A 15975-nucleotide genomic window follows, 5' to 3' on the forward strand; every position below is an offset into this window, starting at 1 on the left:
TTTTGCAAAAGGCTAATATACTAATTTTTAATATACATATTTCTGGTTTTAATGTTGTATAAAGCATATAACAAAGATTAATCAAGAAAAATAAAGTAAATCAACCATACTTCAATTAAAAAAAGAAAAATATGGGCTTCCCTGGTGGTACAGTGGTTAAGAATCTGCCTGCCAGTGCGGGGGACATGGGTTCGAGCCCTGGTCCGGGAATATCCCACATGCCGTGAAGCAACTAAGCCCGTGCGCCACAACTACTGAGCCTGCATGCCACAACTACTGAAGCCCGCGTGCCTAGACCCCATGCTCTGCAACAAGAGAAGCCACCGCAATGAGAAGCCCAGGCACCACAACAAAGAGTAGCCCCCGCTCGCCACAACTAGAGAAAGCCCGCACGCAGCAACAAGGACCCAACACAGCCAAAAATAAATAAATAAAAATATATGTGTAGAGTCATTGGCTTCAGGGATTAAATTAGGTATTTTAATATATTTCATGTCTAATTTAAAGAACTTGTTATACTTCTTAGAAAAATAAGTACTCTTTGACAGTTAATTAAAAAAACTTATAGAAAATTTCAAACATACAGAAAAGTAAAAAGAATGATAAAATGAGCACCCTAAATACCAGCCAGGTAGATTCAACAATGAACATTTTGCCATATTTGTATCATTTTGTTTATATGTGTATGTGTGTGTATTTGTAGAACCATTTCAAAATAAATTACGTGATGCTTTACTCTGAAGTACCTCAGCATGCATCTTCAAAATATAAGGGCATTTTTCTGTATAACCATTTTCTCACCTAATACCCAGGCAGTCCTTACTCAAATTTCTCCAACTGACTTCAAAGTCTCTTTCATAAATACATATATTTTTGAACAAGGGTCCAATAAGGATCATGCAGTGCATTTGGATATATCAAGTCTCTTAAGTCTCTCTATTTTTTTTTTTTTTTTTTTTGGCCGAGCCACATGGCTTGCAGGATCTTAGCTCCATGACCAGATATTGGGGCCACGGCAGAGAAAGCACTGAGTCCTAACCCCTGGACTGCTAGGGAATTCAGCTCTTAAGTCTCCTTTAACTGAATAATTCCCTTGCATTCCCTTATTCCCCCAAAACAGATAATTTTAGAGTGCCTAGTTGTATTAAGTATAACCCATATGTCCCCAGGCCTCACCAGCCTGCTGTAACAGTTACCAGGAAGAGTGGACTTTTCCCTAACTCCCGGCCAGAGGAGCTGCTAGCTCCCATAGTTTCACACATCTCTCATGGAAACAGCCCCTCTAGCTTTTGGTCCCAGCCCCTCTGCCTGGGCTCCAAGCCAAATAAGAACAGAGGTCATGACAGTAGCCCTCATGTCCTCATCTCATTCTCTGTATAAAAAGTTCTTCTCTCTTCAGATCCTCAGAGAAATTCTGAACAGAGCAACTTAGGCAAATTAGAACCCTGCTGTTTACCAACTCACCAGTTTCTCAAACAAATTTTAATAGGACACCGTGCCCCATAAAAGAAGACATTACTTTTATTGTAACTAAAAAGATTGATAATTAATTTTTGAGTAGTTTAAAGCCTTAAAAAGAATCAATTCCCATTTTACCTATACCACTTATATGGTAAAATCAAGTGTGTAAATGCTGCTGATTTTCATTCTTCACAAATAGGTATGAGGAACACTGACATTTATAATACTGGGATCTGTGTGTGATAAATGTTATATACTGAAGTGATTCACTGAATGTCTTTTCTGAGACCCATTCTGATTAGCAGAATAGATGTTAGTTTTGAATGCTCATACTATAGTATAAAATTTACTTTAATGGTTATATCTAGATAAATAACTAGTTTTGACCAATAATTTTCAAAAATTCATAAAAGAGGTTGAATGTGTTTTAGTCTCATCTAGTCTGTTTCAAACTGTTATGCTTTGATGGACTCAAAGAGTAAGAATCTGTTTTCATAATAGTTTTTTATGACCTTCTCAGAAAGTTCCTGGGGGGGCAATCTAAGATAGTTACATAAAATACGTGTTTTGGGACTTCCCTGGTGGTCCAGTGGCTAAGACCACACACTCCCAATGCAGTGGGCCCGGGTTCGATCCCTTGTCAGGGAACTAGATCCCGCATGCTGCAACTAAAAGTTCTCATGCTGCAACTAAAAGATTCTACATGCCACCACGAAGATCCCGCGTGCCGCAACTAAGACCCAGCGCAGCCAAGAAAAAATAAAATTAGTTTTCTTGACATTAAGAAAATGTATTAATGTGTTGGTACAAAATTAAGAAAGCTAATCTATAATCAAAGTTATAAAACAGAAAACAATTATTTGTGTTACACATGTTCTTTAGAAAAGTCCAGTTTTTAATAACTTTTTAATAATGTAAAGTATAACTGATAAATTTGTGTTTCTAGCTGCCTTCTAAAAATTTTACAGGAGGGTAAGAGTTTGTTTTTTAACTAGATTCCTAAGTTCTGTAATTTTAATGTCTCTTTGCCATTAAGTTTATAGGCTCAGCCTGCTTAGGTTACCTTAAAGGGATCTAGTTCACTCTGGGCCAGTGAACCTAGTGGCTTAACTTCAAGTCAGCCTTGTTTTCGATTTTATTCAATCTTACGCCTGTGTCCAAGTTCTAATTTGGGGCTTCTACATTATTCCTGTACCCAACTGTATATTTTGAACCTCAAATATCATAACTAGGCCCTTAACTTGTTTTCGGATGTCAGAGGTCTCCCTTAGTTTTTACAGATCTTCTGAGGTTCAATTTTGGCCCTTGAACCCCAACACCAAGTCTTTTCCGTACCGCTTGCTGTCAGAACTGCCTTCAGGTAGCCACTTTCTCCCTGCACTGCAGTCTATTGTGCCATACTCTCCTAATTCTGTACTTTTCACCGCTACCACCAATGCCCACCTGCCTTCTGCCATTAACACCACCCACCCCATAAGTGGGTCATACCACCGACTCAGCTCTCATTGTGATAGTAATCATAAAATTCTTCTAAATTAGATATTTGTGGGTGCATTTCACCTATTTGAGGGAAACTGAAGCTTATAAAGTATTTATGTCATTGCTTTGTGTGGAAAACTGATTTAAGTTAGGCAGTACATGTTTTTCTAATATTACCTTTAGTATGCTATCCACTAAAATAAAGCAGTATCTAGATTTGTAGCAGGTTATACTTATCAGGATATATATGTATACATATATTCTGAAATGTAAATTAAACATATAATGCATTTAATTTGTTTTTCTCTTAGCTTTTTGTTACATAAATTGATATATAACATATCTTAGTGTTAAGCTGATTTCTGAGGATTTTGTAGATGCTGGAGGTGCAAAGGCATATAAGGCATCTATCTCTCCCATTGAAGAAATTTCAGTAGAGGGAGACAATTAGATGTAATAATTATGTCTTTTAGGTGCTATGATTGAATTCTATACAGAGTAGAGTAAAGGCACTGAAGAGGGAGTAGTAAGTTCAACTCTTGGAGGGTGGAAGTACAGAACTTTCTGTGAAATAATTCTTGGTCTTGGCCTCAAAAATTAAGAAAAGATTCCCCGAGTTTACAGAGTTGGAGGAAGTAGACAGACTGAATGGGGTATTTCTGATGGGGTATGCAGCTTGAACAAAGGTACAGAAATAAGAGGGATCATCTTGCTTTAGAGGACCTTGAGTAATATGGTGGCAGGCAGATAATAATGCTGGAGAGATAGGCAGGAGCCAGACCACAGAGAATCTTGAAAGCTACCCTGAGGAGCCCAGACTTTATCCTGAAGGCAGTGAGGAGCCATTGGAGGATTTTACAATCGAGGGAAGGGCATTTGTTGCATGATGAGATTTTCTTGCTGAGCCAACTTTTTCAGTAGGGTCTAGGATGGGTTTGGGGAACCATGACTGGAAACACAGAGACCACTTAGGACAATCTGAAGTTGCTCAGATGAGACAGGAAAGGAGGAAAGCAGTAGAGAAAGAGAGGAGAGGATAGGTATAAGATAAGGAGGTAGAATCAATATAACTTGATTACTTATTAGATATTGTAGAGGCAAGGGAGATTTTTTGGCCTGAGTGCACTGAGAAAATACAGATGTATTATGGTACAATGTATTATGGTATAGTTTAGATGAGAAAAGCTATAGGTGAGCAGCTCATGAGCCAGTATCAAAGATTACTAAATTAATGTATGTTTATATATGTCAGATGAAAATAAAATATTTAAGTTAAAATTATTTTTGTGTGATTCCCTGCTTTGACTTTTTTACCTTCGGTCCCGCTTTATCCATTTCCCCCACCTCTGGCAGCCACCAGTCTGTGCTCTGTATCTATGAGCTTTTTTTTTTTCTTTCTAGATTCCACATATAAGAGGTATCATATGGCATTTGCTTTTCTCTGTCTAACTTATTTCACTTGTCATAATACCCTTTAGGTACATTCATGTTGTCCCAAAAGGCAAATTTTTGTTCTTTTTTATGGCTGAATAATATTCCATTGTATATATACCACAATTTATTTGTCCATTCATCCATTGATGGACATTTAGGTTGTTTCCATATCTTGGCTATTGTAAATAATGCTGCAATGAATATGGGGGTGCATGTATCTTCTCGAGTTAGTGTTTTTTTCCTCCAGATAAATAACCAAAGGTAGAATTGCTAGATCATATGGTAGTTCTATTTTTAATTTTTTGAGGAACCTCTATACTGTTTTCCACAGTGGCTGCACCAATTCACATTCCCACCAGCAGTGCACAAGAATTCTCTTTTCTCCAGGTCCTTGCCAACATGTTATTTCCTGTCTTTCTGATAATAGCCATTTTAATAGGTGTGAGGTGATATCTCACTGTGGTTTTGACTTGCATTTCCCTGATGATTAATAATGTTGAGTATATTTTCATGTACCTGTTGGCCGTCTGTATGTCTTCTTTGGAAAAGTGTGTATTCAGATCTTCTGCCCATTTTTAAATCAGATCGTTTATTTGATATTGAGTTATATGAGTTCCTTATATGTTTTGATATTAGCTCCTTATCAGACATATGATTTGCAAATATTTTCTCCCATTCAGTAGGTTGCCTTTCATTTTATTGATAGTTTCTTTTGATGTGCAGAAACTTTTTAGTATAATGTAGTCTCATTTACTTTTGCTTTCATTGCTTTTGCTTTTGGTGTCAGATTCAAAAAATCATTACCAAGACCTACGTCATTACTTATGTTCTCTTCTAGGAGTTCTGTGGTTTCAGGTCTTACATTCAAGTCTTTAATCCAATTTGAGTTAATTTTTGTGTATGGTGTAAGATAGGGATCAAGTTTCATTTTTCTGCATGTGACTGTCCAGTTTTCCCAACACCATTTATTAAAGAGACTGTCCTTTCCCCATTGTATATTCTTGCCTTCTTTGTCATAAATTAACCATATAAGGTGTGGGTTTATTTCTGGGCTCCCTATGCTGTTCCATTGATCTTTGTGTCTATTTTTATGCAAATGCCATAATATTTTAATTACTATACCTTTATAATACAGTTTGAAATCAGGAAGCAAGATGCCTCCAGCTTTATTCTTTCTCAAGATTGCTTTGGCTATTTGGATTTTTTGTGATTCTATTCAAATTTTGTTCTCTTTCTGTGAAAAATTCCATTGGCATTTTGATAAGGATTGCATTGAATCTGTAGATTGCTTTGGGTGCTATGAACATTTTAACAAAAATAATTTCCAATCCATGAGCACAAAGTATCTTTCATGTTTGTTTCTTTTTCAATTTCTTTCATTAATGTCTTGTAATTTTCAATATGCAGGTCTTTCACATCCTTGGGTAAGTTTATTCCTGGGTATTTTATTCTTTCTGATGCAATTATAAATGGGATTGTTTTCTTTATTTCTCCTTCTGATAGTTCATGATTAGTGTATAGAAACACAGCTGGTTTTTGTGGATTGATTTTTTTTTTATCTTGCAACTTTACTGAATTCTTTATTCAGTTTTTTTTTTTTTGATGGAGTCTTTAGGGTTTTCTACATATAATATCATGTCATCTGCAAATAGTGACAATTTTACTTCTTCCTTTCCTATTTGGATGCCATTTATTTATTTATTTATGTACCTTGCCTAATTGCTCTGGCTAGGACTTACAATATTATGTTGAATAAAAGCGGTAAGAGTGGGCAATCTTGTCTTGTTCCTCATCTTGAGGAAAGGCTTTCAGCTTTTCACTGTTGAGTATGACATAAGCTGTGGGCTAGTCATATATGGCCTTTATTATGTTGAGATATGTTCCCTCTATACCCACTTCGTTGAGATTTTTTTTTTAATTTGTGAAACAAGTTTAGCAAAATATATTGAGGATAAAAGCCAGAAACTGATAAAGAAAAGCCAAATTAAAAAATATACAAGTCTTCCCCCAAATATTGATAAGACCTAGCGCATTACCATTGATTTCAGTTTTCAGGGTTTGTTTAAAAATGGAGCAAGAACTCAAAAGTACATGTGAAGCAATTTGAGTGCAGAAATCCTTATTCTTCCTCTATCATTTATGTTTGTCTAGCCTACAATGAACTAAACTGCAATTTTTTTCTTAGTGGTTCAGCTTTATCAAGTTTTTCCAAAGCATGCATTTGATTTTCTTAAGAACTACAATGATTTTTGTTGTCCCATTTTAATTTATTTGTTAATTATAATAAAATGTGCAGTGGGCATAAATAGATGTAGAGGGAAAAAACAGACAAAAGTCCAGAAGGGTTACCACCTGCCTGGGGCATGCAGTATGCCCTGGCATGAGCCACTCAGTTAAGAGAGCTTCGACTTCAACTATAGGTGTGACAGGTTTTAGGAGTTGAGAATACAAAGGGGAATAAGATGCTTTTATGGTATAGTACAAGAGGCCAATTAAACATTATATATATATTTTGAAAGGACATATAAAGTGTAGTACAAGAGAAAAAAGTACTAATTTTGTCTGTTTAAAGAACTTTTCCCTAATTAACATCAGTTCACACAAATATTTCTTTACACTGTTGTTTCAAATATGCTCTATACGAATGATGAGAAAATGCATACAAAGGAGAAATACATGCATCAAATTCAGTGTTTTATTTTTTTTAAAGAAAATACTGATAAAGATCAGATTTTTTTGTTTGTTTGTTTGAGGAAGGAGGGGAGATGAAGTTCATCAGCTGTTGATATCAGAATGGGTGAGACTGCCCAGTGAATGTATCTAGAATTAGAAAAGGGTCTAGGACATAATTACAAGGAATATCTACATTTGAGGTATAGACAGAAGAAGGAAGTCAAAGGAGTAAAAAGGAAATTAATAGAAAGTGTTATCACAGAAGTCAAAAAAGGAGAACTCTTTAACAAGGGAAGTGAACAGAACATAGAGATTTTTTTTTACCTTTTTCATCTAGGCTGTGACCAGAAGGCGAGAGAGTAGTTTATTAGAGGGAGAGTTAAAAGGGACTTTTTAAAAAATTTAGTAATTTTATGTAAAGTGAAGAAGGAAAGGTTAAGAAAACAGGAAGAGAGGGAAGCAGAATAACAAATAAAGGCCCCATAGGAAATGGAAAGAGTGTGGGGTAAAGCAGAGGATTAGCTTTGAAAGTATTTGATAAATCTGTGAGTGAGTGATAGACTGAGAGAAAAGGGACTAATTAACGTGTGAGTGTAATGAGAGTTAAGTGATCGAGCAGGAAGAATTGTAGGTTTTGGTTACATTTCCAATCAATTTTAAATTCCTGATGAAGAATAGTTCTGGATGATGGGGAACAGGATGTGACATGTCAAAGAGAAGGATGGATGAAGTTTGTTAGAGTAAAGGAATTCAAGGAAGCTTGAAATAACTTCAGATGTGATGATCTCATGTGGAAATAAACCCTTGATGAAGAGTCGGGATCCCCTTGTTTCAATTCAGAGCTGCTAAGGAGTCCCTAGATATGTCCTGCTTTTTTCTTTTCTTTTTTTCTCCTCCCCCCCCACTGCCCCCCAACCCCCTCCATGTGCTATAAACTAGGAACTGGCTCGATTAAATTGATGCTAAGTTAGATATGGTTAGCTTCAGTTAGGCAGCAAATTCCCGTGGTAGCAAGCTTCATTCCTAGGCTATAATGGTGTTTGTAATAAAAATGAGAGAACTTGTGACTTCCCTGGTGGTCCGGTAGCTAAGGCTCCATGCTCCCAATGCAGGGGGCCCGGGTTCAATCCCTGGTCAGGGAACTAGATCCCACAAGATGCAACTAAAGAGTCCACAGGATGCAACTAAAAATTCCGCAAGGTGCAACTAAAGCTCCCACAAGACACACCTAAATATCCCACAAGACGCAACTAAAGAAACTGCATGCCGCAACTAAAAGATCCCTCATGCTGCAACGAAGATCCTGCGTGCCACAACTAAGACCCAGTGCAGGCAAATAAATAAATAAATATATTTTTTTAAAAATCAGAGAACTCTATAGTTCATCCTTACTAAAGGTAAAAATAGAGGCTAGCAATTGATATGCTCTTATATTAAAAGAATATCTAAAGATATATTTTTGTCACGGAGATGTTTCACTTATTACATTAGATTGAGATGAGTAGTCTTGTTTTTTAACAACGTTGTGTGTACTGTTTCTCTTTTTAGCATCCCAATGTGTTCGTTGGTTAACCAGCATCTTAGTCTCCTAGCAAGAAAGTTTCCTGAAACTAAATTTGTTAAAGCCATTGTGAATAGCTGTATTCAACACTACCATGACAATTGTTTACCAACAATTTTTGTTTATAAAAATGGTCAGATAGAAGGCAAATTCATTGGAATTATAGAATGTGGAGGGATAAATCTCAAGCTAGAAGGTAATGATGTTACTTTTAAATTCATTTGTAAAAAAACTTCTATAAATTAACATATATCATGAAAGTTTATTTTCATAAAACATAAGGTTTTTCCTCTTATTTTCTCTTACTTCTTTTTCTTCTTAGATGCCTCCAGATTAATTTTCCTACAGTAATACTATCATAACACGCATTTGCTTAAATCCTTAATGGTTCCTTGTTTCAAATAAGTTAAAAATTCAGAATCATATGCTTGAAACTTTCAGCCCATCTATACAATTATACTTCTCAGTGCTTCCTAGTTGCTGCTCCAGCCAGGCTGGTCTTCAACCACTACCCCAGATGCACTTAACTCATTTATGGCTTCATACTTTGTTTCATACTCTTTTCCTATACCCCAAATACCTTACCCTACTTTTTTCTTCCATCCAAACCCTATTCCTTCATGGGTCTCCTAGGTTACCATTTATTCCATTATGTGATTCTGGACCAATTTATAATCTGTTTTCATCTTCTCTACTGAATTTCTATAGCATATATTCTCTATACAACTTATTTTCCACTTACCTACATACTGTCAGATTTTGTTGGTTAACCAATTCCCTTTGAGTTTTGTCTCCCTAACAGGTATAAGAACTATGCCTACTACTATTTTCTTTTTGACAGTTCACAGCACAGGACTTTATATTTTTACCTTTTTTAATAATGTTTACTTTCTAACCTAGTTCTAAGACCATATTCTTCAGTTAGTCATTTCTTGGAACTGCTTTAATCCTGTATTATTAAAATCTTTCTCTCAGACAATCGTATTAAAGCCATTGTGAATAGCTATTTTTAACAGCTTTCCTTTCACTCTCTCATTCCCCTAAAACTGCTTTTGGCCTTACTAAGGCCTCCAGTATTTTGATTGTTCCAGAATTTTCCTTCTCCCAGTCTCTAAGGCCCCTCTTTGTTTTACTGCCTTGTTTTTTCAGCTTGTACCTTATCCTCTAAATTTAAAAACTGCATAGAAATACAGACAATAATACAGTAAATATTCATGTAATCATTACCAAAAATAACAAATGTGAACATTTGTTCATGTCTGCTTCAGCTATTTGTTTATTATTGAAAAAAACAGTACAGATATTGTTGAGGTTGCCTGTATTTCCATTCCTAATCCTGTTCCCCTCCCTGCCTCACTAAGTAATCACTATCATGAATAGTGTGTTATCTGGTCCATGCTTTTTAAAATTGTTACATTTGAAAAAAATTTTTTAATTGTAAAATACACATAACATGAAATTTACCATTTTAACCATTTAAAAATATACAATACAGTATTATTAACTGTAGTTATTGTGGTATACATTACATACCTGGGACTTAATTTATAAATAATGTTATTTTATTTAATCATTTTTAAGTATATCTTTAAGTGACATTAAGTATTGATATATTTTCACTGTTGTGCTGCTATCGTCATCATTATCCATCTCTAGAACTCTTTGCATCTTGCATAACTGCAACTCTATATCCTTAAACAATAACTCCCTATTCTCTGTTCCCTCCAGCCCCTAGCAACCACCATTCTGCTTTCTACCTCTGAATTTGACTCCTCTCAGTGAATCATACAGTGTTTGTCCTTTTGTGACTGGCTTGTTTCACTTGGCATAATGTCCTCAAGGTTAATCCATGTTGTAGCATGGGTCAGGATTTCCTTCCTTTTTAAGGCTTTAAGGCTGAATAATATTCCATTGTATGTTTTTATAGCACATTTTGTTTACCCATTAATGTGTTGATGGAAAGATTTGTTGCTTCTGTCTTTGGCCGTTGTGAATAATGCTGCTATGAACATGGACGTGCAAATAACCTGTTCTAGTCCCTGTTTTCAGTTCTTTTGAATGTATACTCAGAAGTAGAGATGCTAGATCATATGATAATTCTACTTTAATTTTCTGAGTGACAGCATACTGTTTTCCATAGGGGCTTCACCATATTGCACTCCCACCAACAGTACATAGGAGTTCTAATTTCTCTGCATCCACACCAACACCTGTTATGTTCTGTTTTGTTTTTTAAAATAGTAACCATCCTAATGTATGTGATGTGTTTTTCCCCCACTGGCTTTTAATATTTCCAGTGTCATTTTTCAGGATTAAAAAAAATGCTTCAATCTGTTTCTGAAATTTCTACTATGTTCCACTGGTCTGTTTGTCTATCCCTGAATCAATATAGCACTGTGTTAATTACTGTAGCTTTGTAACAATCTAGTTGTCTCTAGTAGGGCAAGTCTTTTACAAAATTTTATATAAATGTTGGAATTAGTCAAGTTCTGTGAGAAATACTGTTGTTAGTTATTAGAATTATATTTATAGATCAATTGTTGGAGACTTGATATCCTAATAATAGTGAATGTTCCTATCCATGAATAAGATACAGCATGTCACTTATTTTGGTCTTCTTTCATTTTTTGGTAGTTTTCCTCATAAATATAATATATTTACAGTTGGCCCTTGAACAACACAGGGGTTAGGAGCACTGACCCCATGCAGTCGAAAATCCACACATAACTTTACAGTTGGCCCTCCATATTTGCGGTTCTGCATCTGTGGATTCAACCAACCATGGATCATGTAGTACTATAATATACATTTACTGAAAAAAATCCACGAATAAGTGAACCCCTGCAGTTCAAACCTGTGTTGTTCAAGCGTCAATTGTATTACTTTTCATAATGTAATATATTTTGTAATTTTCCTCATAAGTGTATTTTGTAATTTTCCTCACAAATGGTCTGTTCATTTATACAGTGCTTAGGAATAAATTTAACAAATAAGGAATTTGCAGGGTTGGGGGATTTTGGTTATCAGTTCAATTCTTTTCAGTTTCCCTGTTGAATATGTTTTCGTAATTCACATTTTTGTTGAAATTTTCCCACTAAAATTTTCAAATGTATTGGCATACTTTTTTTCTCATAGTAGTCTCATGGCTTTAAAGTCTTTATCTTGGTTATTCCCCATGTAAAATCTTTATATTATTTGGTTTCTTTCCTTTACTTGTGATCATTTTTGCCCAAAGTGTGTCTATTTGTCTCTTCAAAGAATCAACTTTTGATTTTGTTGGTCACCTCTACTGATTTTGTTTTTCTACTTTTGCTAAAGTCTTTTCTTCATTATATGCCTCATTCTGCTTTCTTTGGGTTTACTTTATTTTTTTCCTAACTTCTTGACTTGTACTTTCAAAGCACTATTTTCAGTCATTTTAAAATAAACATTCTAATCATAATTTCTCCCTTTAAGTATAACTTTGCTGTATCCAATGTGTATCTTGATATTGTAGTACTTTCATTGTAATCTAGTTCTAAATATATCATCATTTCCACATTAATTTTATTAGAGTCAACTTCTGTTTCATATAGATGTTCCAAGATTTTTATCTGATTTACTGATGGATTATTTATTGCAGAACTTGAATGGAAGCTAGCAGAAGTTGGAGCAATACAGACTGATTTGGAAGAAAACCCCAGAAGAGTCATTGTAGATGTGATGGTATCTTCAATTAGAAACACTTCTATTTGTGATGACACTAATAGCTCAAACAGTGATAATGATGATACCAAATAGAAATATTTAATAAATAGCTTTAAAGTGTTTATATATGGAATATTTTATTTGCCACTGCCTTTATAATCAAAGATCAGAAAATTCATAAATAAATTTCTTTTTTATATTAGAATTATAGCTTATATGTCATTATAAAAACTTTCAGGTATTTTAGAATATTCATTGCCTCCAACAGAACTAGAATTTGTACTGAACCCTTAATATTTGTTTGTGATTTATCTTTTTTTGGATCCTTATTGGACAAAAACAAAAATATTACAAGTCCTCTGTGTTGCCTGCTCACTTCCAAAGAGGCCTGTGGATAAAAATGATGAAAGAGAACCATGAAATTTCATTTAATTTACTTCAATCAATATTAAAGTCTATTATTTAGGGGCTTTGAATGAAAATACTTAAATTTATGACCATATGACTTTTGTTCGAAATCTCTTACCTATTAAAAAAAATTAACCAATCAATAGAAAAAATGCAATTTAAAGATTCTGAAAAGTACACAAGAAACTTCTCCACTCATTATTGTAGTTTTTAATAGTTCTATTATTAAGTTAGAAAATATTGATTTACTAAGTATACTCACAGTTAGGCAACAGAATCATTAGAACTGTATGACATTGTAAGTCATACAATGTAAGTTTCTAAATCATGAAGAGAAGTGAGAAAAATATATTATGAGGCTTATGTATGTTTTTTTTTTTTTGCGGTACGCGGGCCTCTCACTGCTGCGGCCTCTCCCGTTGCAGAGCACAGGGTCCGGTCGCGCAGGCCCAGCGGCCACGGCTCACGGGCCCAGCCGCTCCGCGGCACGCGGGATCCTCCCGGACGGGGAACGAACCCGCGTCCCCTGCATTGGCAGGCGGACTCTCAACCGTTGCGCCACCAGGGAAGCCCCTTATGTATGTTTTAATAGTAATCACCGAAGAATTCATCATGAGAAAATATGTAATATGAGGACACTGAAGAAGACCTGCAGGATGTTTTATCTTGGCTTAATAATTAACACCACTTTTAGAGAAAATGGTGTTAAATCCAGCATGTAATAATAGTTCAATAACAGATTTTATTCTTCTACTATTTTTGTATTGATGACCCATCATTCTGATTATGGATATTCACCGATGTCTGTGAGAGAATCTAGACTTTAAATGATTAGCTTACAAAAATAAATTGGTGAGAATTGAGGCAGTTTAACACGGAATCAGAAAAGGCTCTTTGCTCTTCTTGGGGGTGAGTTGGGATCACAGAGGCTGCAGAGAATGATGAAGTAGAAGGAAAGTTAAATACAGATTGAGTAAGGTAATGATAATTTATTTCACCAGCTAAGGTAAAATCAAATGATCTAACTTTGGAAAGAATCAGGAAGACCCCTCCCTTCTGAGATAGCAAAGAAAGGTTTTGAAAATATACATATTGGGATGAAGGGAAGGAAAGTTGGGAGTTGCACACAGTGGTCTTTATTATAGCTTTATGCACACATATCAGAGACATAATTACCTATAAGATCCAACTCCTGGGGCTTCCCTGGTGGCGCAGTGGTTGAGAGTCCACCTGCCAATGCAAGGGACACGGGTTCGTGCCCCGGTCCGGGAAGATCCCACATGCCGCGGAGCGGCTAGGCTCGTGAGCCATGGCCACTGAGTCTGCGCGTCCGGAGCCTCCGCTCCGCAACGGGAGAGGCCACAACAGTGAGAGGCCTGCGTACGGCAAAAAAAAAAAAAAAAAGATCCAACTCCTGAAATTCTCTAACAAATGGATGGAAAAATTCCTATTGAGGATAAAACAGTTGTGGAAATTAAGGGAAAAGCCATATTATCATAAAGTTAAAATGTAACTTTAGCGCCATCTAATATATATAAGTATAAACATTATTTCCCTTCCAGTTGAAACTAAATGCAAAAGGTTCCCCTAAATGTAATCTTGTTTTAGTAAATCCATATTTGCCTATTTCCTTTTTTAAGTAAAAATTAACAGAGGAAGTACTAAAAGTATTTAAGATGTCTGAATAAAAAGATCCATATTTCTTTTAACTCTTAAATCCACCAGGTGGCAGTAGTTTTTACATACAAGCATAGTTCATGAAAACTTTAACATTTGTAAAATTCATAAAATTATAGCATGTTAGAGGTGGCTGGTTTTGATTCCAGCCTCAGCCCTTTTCAAGTAACGCACACACACATACACAAATACATTCTTCTAGCAAGTACTCGTGCTTACCAATACAGGTCAGTACTATTTCATACCCTACTTCATTTATACATTCTCACTTAAGTAGGGTATAAATAATTGTTAGAATGTGGGGGAATTATTTAATATTGTGTTTCCCATTTTATTGAATGAATTTTTATTTGCTTGGATACAAACTTAAAAGGTTTTTTGAAATTGCCAATATTCAAACATTTTGACCTACAAAAATGGATATTTCATATAGCCAACCTAATATTTTTCTCTATTCCTTGCTGCCAACCATGCTCTACTGAAACTCCCTTCCCTACTTTATAGTGTCTCTCATTGGTCAAAGTGTGGTCCTAGAATCAGCAGCGGCCCCAGGGAACTTGTTAGAAATGCAGTCTCTCGCCCCATCCCAGACTAGCTGAATTGGAATTTTTGTGTTAATGAGATCCTCAGTTGATTAAGCTGCACTAGTTACAAGTCCCCTAAAGACAGCTTGAACATATTCTTTAACTCTTCTCTCACACTTTTGGTTATGAAAAGTCTGTCTGGTTTAAATCTCTAATCTCAGGTCCCAGGCAAGTGTTCTCTGGCTGAACTTGTGACTCAGGAACTCTGAAGATGGAAGGTGGAGTTTGTTTTTAGCCAATTACTTCCCTCTCTTTTCAAGGTCCATTCTCTGTGGTTTGGGGACTGGGAGGGAGATTAAGGAAGAAAGGGATAAGTTTCTCTTAACTGGGTAAATACAATCCATATTGCATCAAAATGTTCACTCTTTAATGGGCACATTGAGTTCTAGAAACTCAGAGGCAGCCTCTCCACTGCATGGTTCCTCGATATGGGCGATCAGTTCTTTCTGCAGCTTTCTCTTTTGATCTCAGTTCCCACTCCCAGAAGTATACCAGCCTCTTGCTGCTAGAATTTCTTTTCCCCTTAGGTGTCAAGGTGTTTCAAACCCGGAGGGCACTTTCTCAGCAGCATTGATGGACCCTGTAGAAATTTACATATCCTTGCCATGCCAAATTGTAGGAGTTACATTATTTAAGCCCACTTCCTGGCTAGCTGTTTCTCTCCAAGTCTCTATCCTCCTGTTCATGTAGTTGGATGCAGAGCATATCAACAGTCTGCAAGAGATGAGATTCCAGTCTCTTCTTACAGTCACTGCAGTTTCTCTAGCTGATTCTGTTGGAGCCTCGTTCACGTAACTTAGAGTGGGGTGGGGAATAAATGAGAAATGAAAAGCCACAGTGCTCTCCAGGAACCTCGTAAGACATGGCTCCAATGATTCTCTCATCCTCTTCTTCTCATGTGTTCTGCTTATAGGCCTGAAAGTGGGAGTGTTAGGTCCAGTTTTGTCCAGCTTGTAGTCTTGGCTGAAGGAGAAAGTATCTGGGTCCAAATGTAAGCAGCTATTTAGAGGG

The 15975-nt window shown here is 35.9% G+C and overlaps 1 protein-coding gene across 1 annotated transcript in view; it reads left to right on the forward strand.

Annotated features, from left to right (window-relative positions):
* Positions 1–12419, forward strand: part of PDCL2 (phosducin like 2) — a 43982-nt gene extending 31563 nt beyond the window's left edge. The window contains exons 5-6 of the mRNA XM_024746718.1: positions 8596–8804; positions 12231–12419. Coding sequence (XP_024602486.1) covers positions 8596–8804; positions 12231–12388 — 367 coding nt within the window. The 3' untranslated portion in view covers positions 12389–12419. The remainder of the gene's footprint in view (positions 1–8595; positions 8805–12230) is intronic.
* Positions 12420–15975: the final 3556 nt, after the last annotated feature.

Source organism: Neophocaena asiaeorientalis, unplaced genomic scaffold, assembly GCF_003031525.2.
Source record: "Neophocaena asiaeorientalis asiaeorientalis breed wild unplaced genomic scaffold, Neophocaena_asiaeorientalis_V1.1 scaffold19, whole genome shotgun sequence".
NCBI classification, from domain to species: Eukaryota; Metazoa; Chordata; class Mammalia; order Artiodactyla; family Phocoenidae; genus Neophocaena; species Neophocaena asiaeorientalis.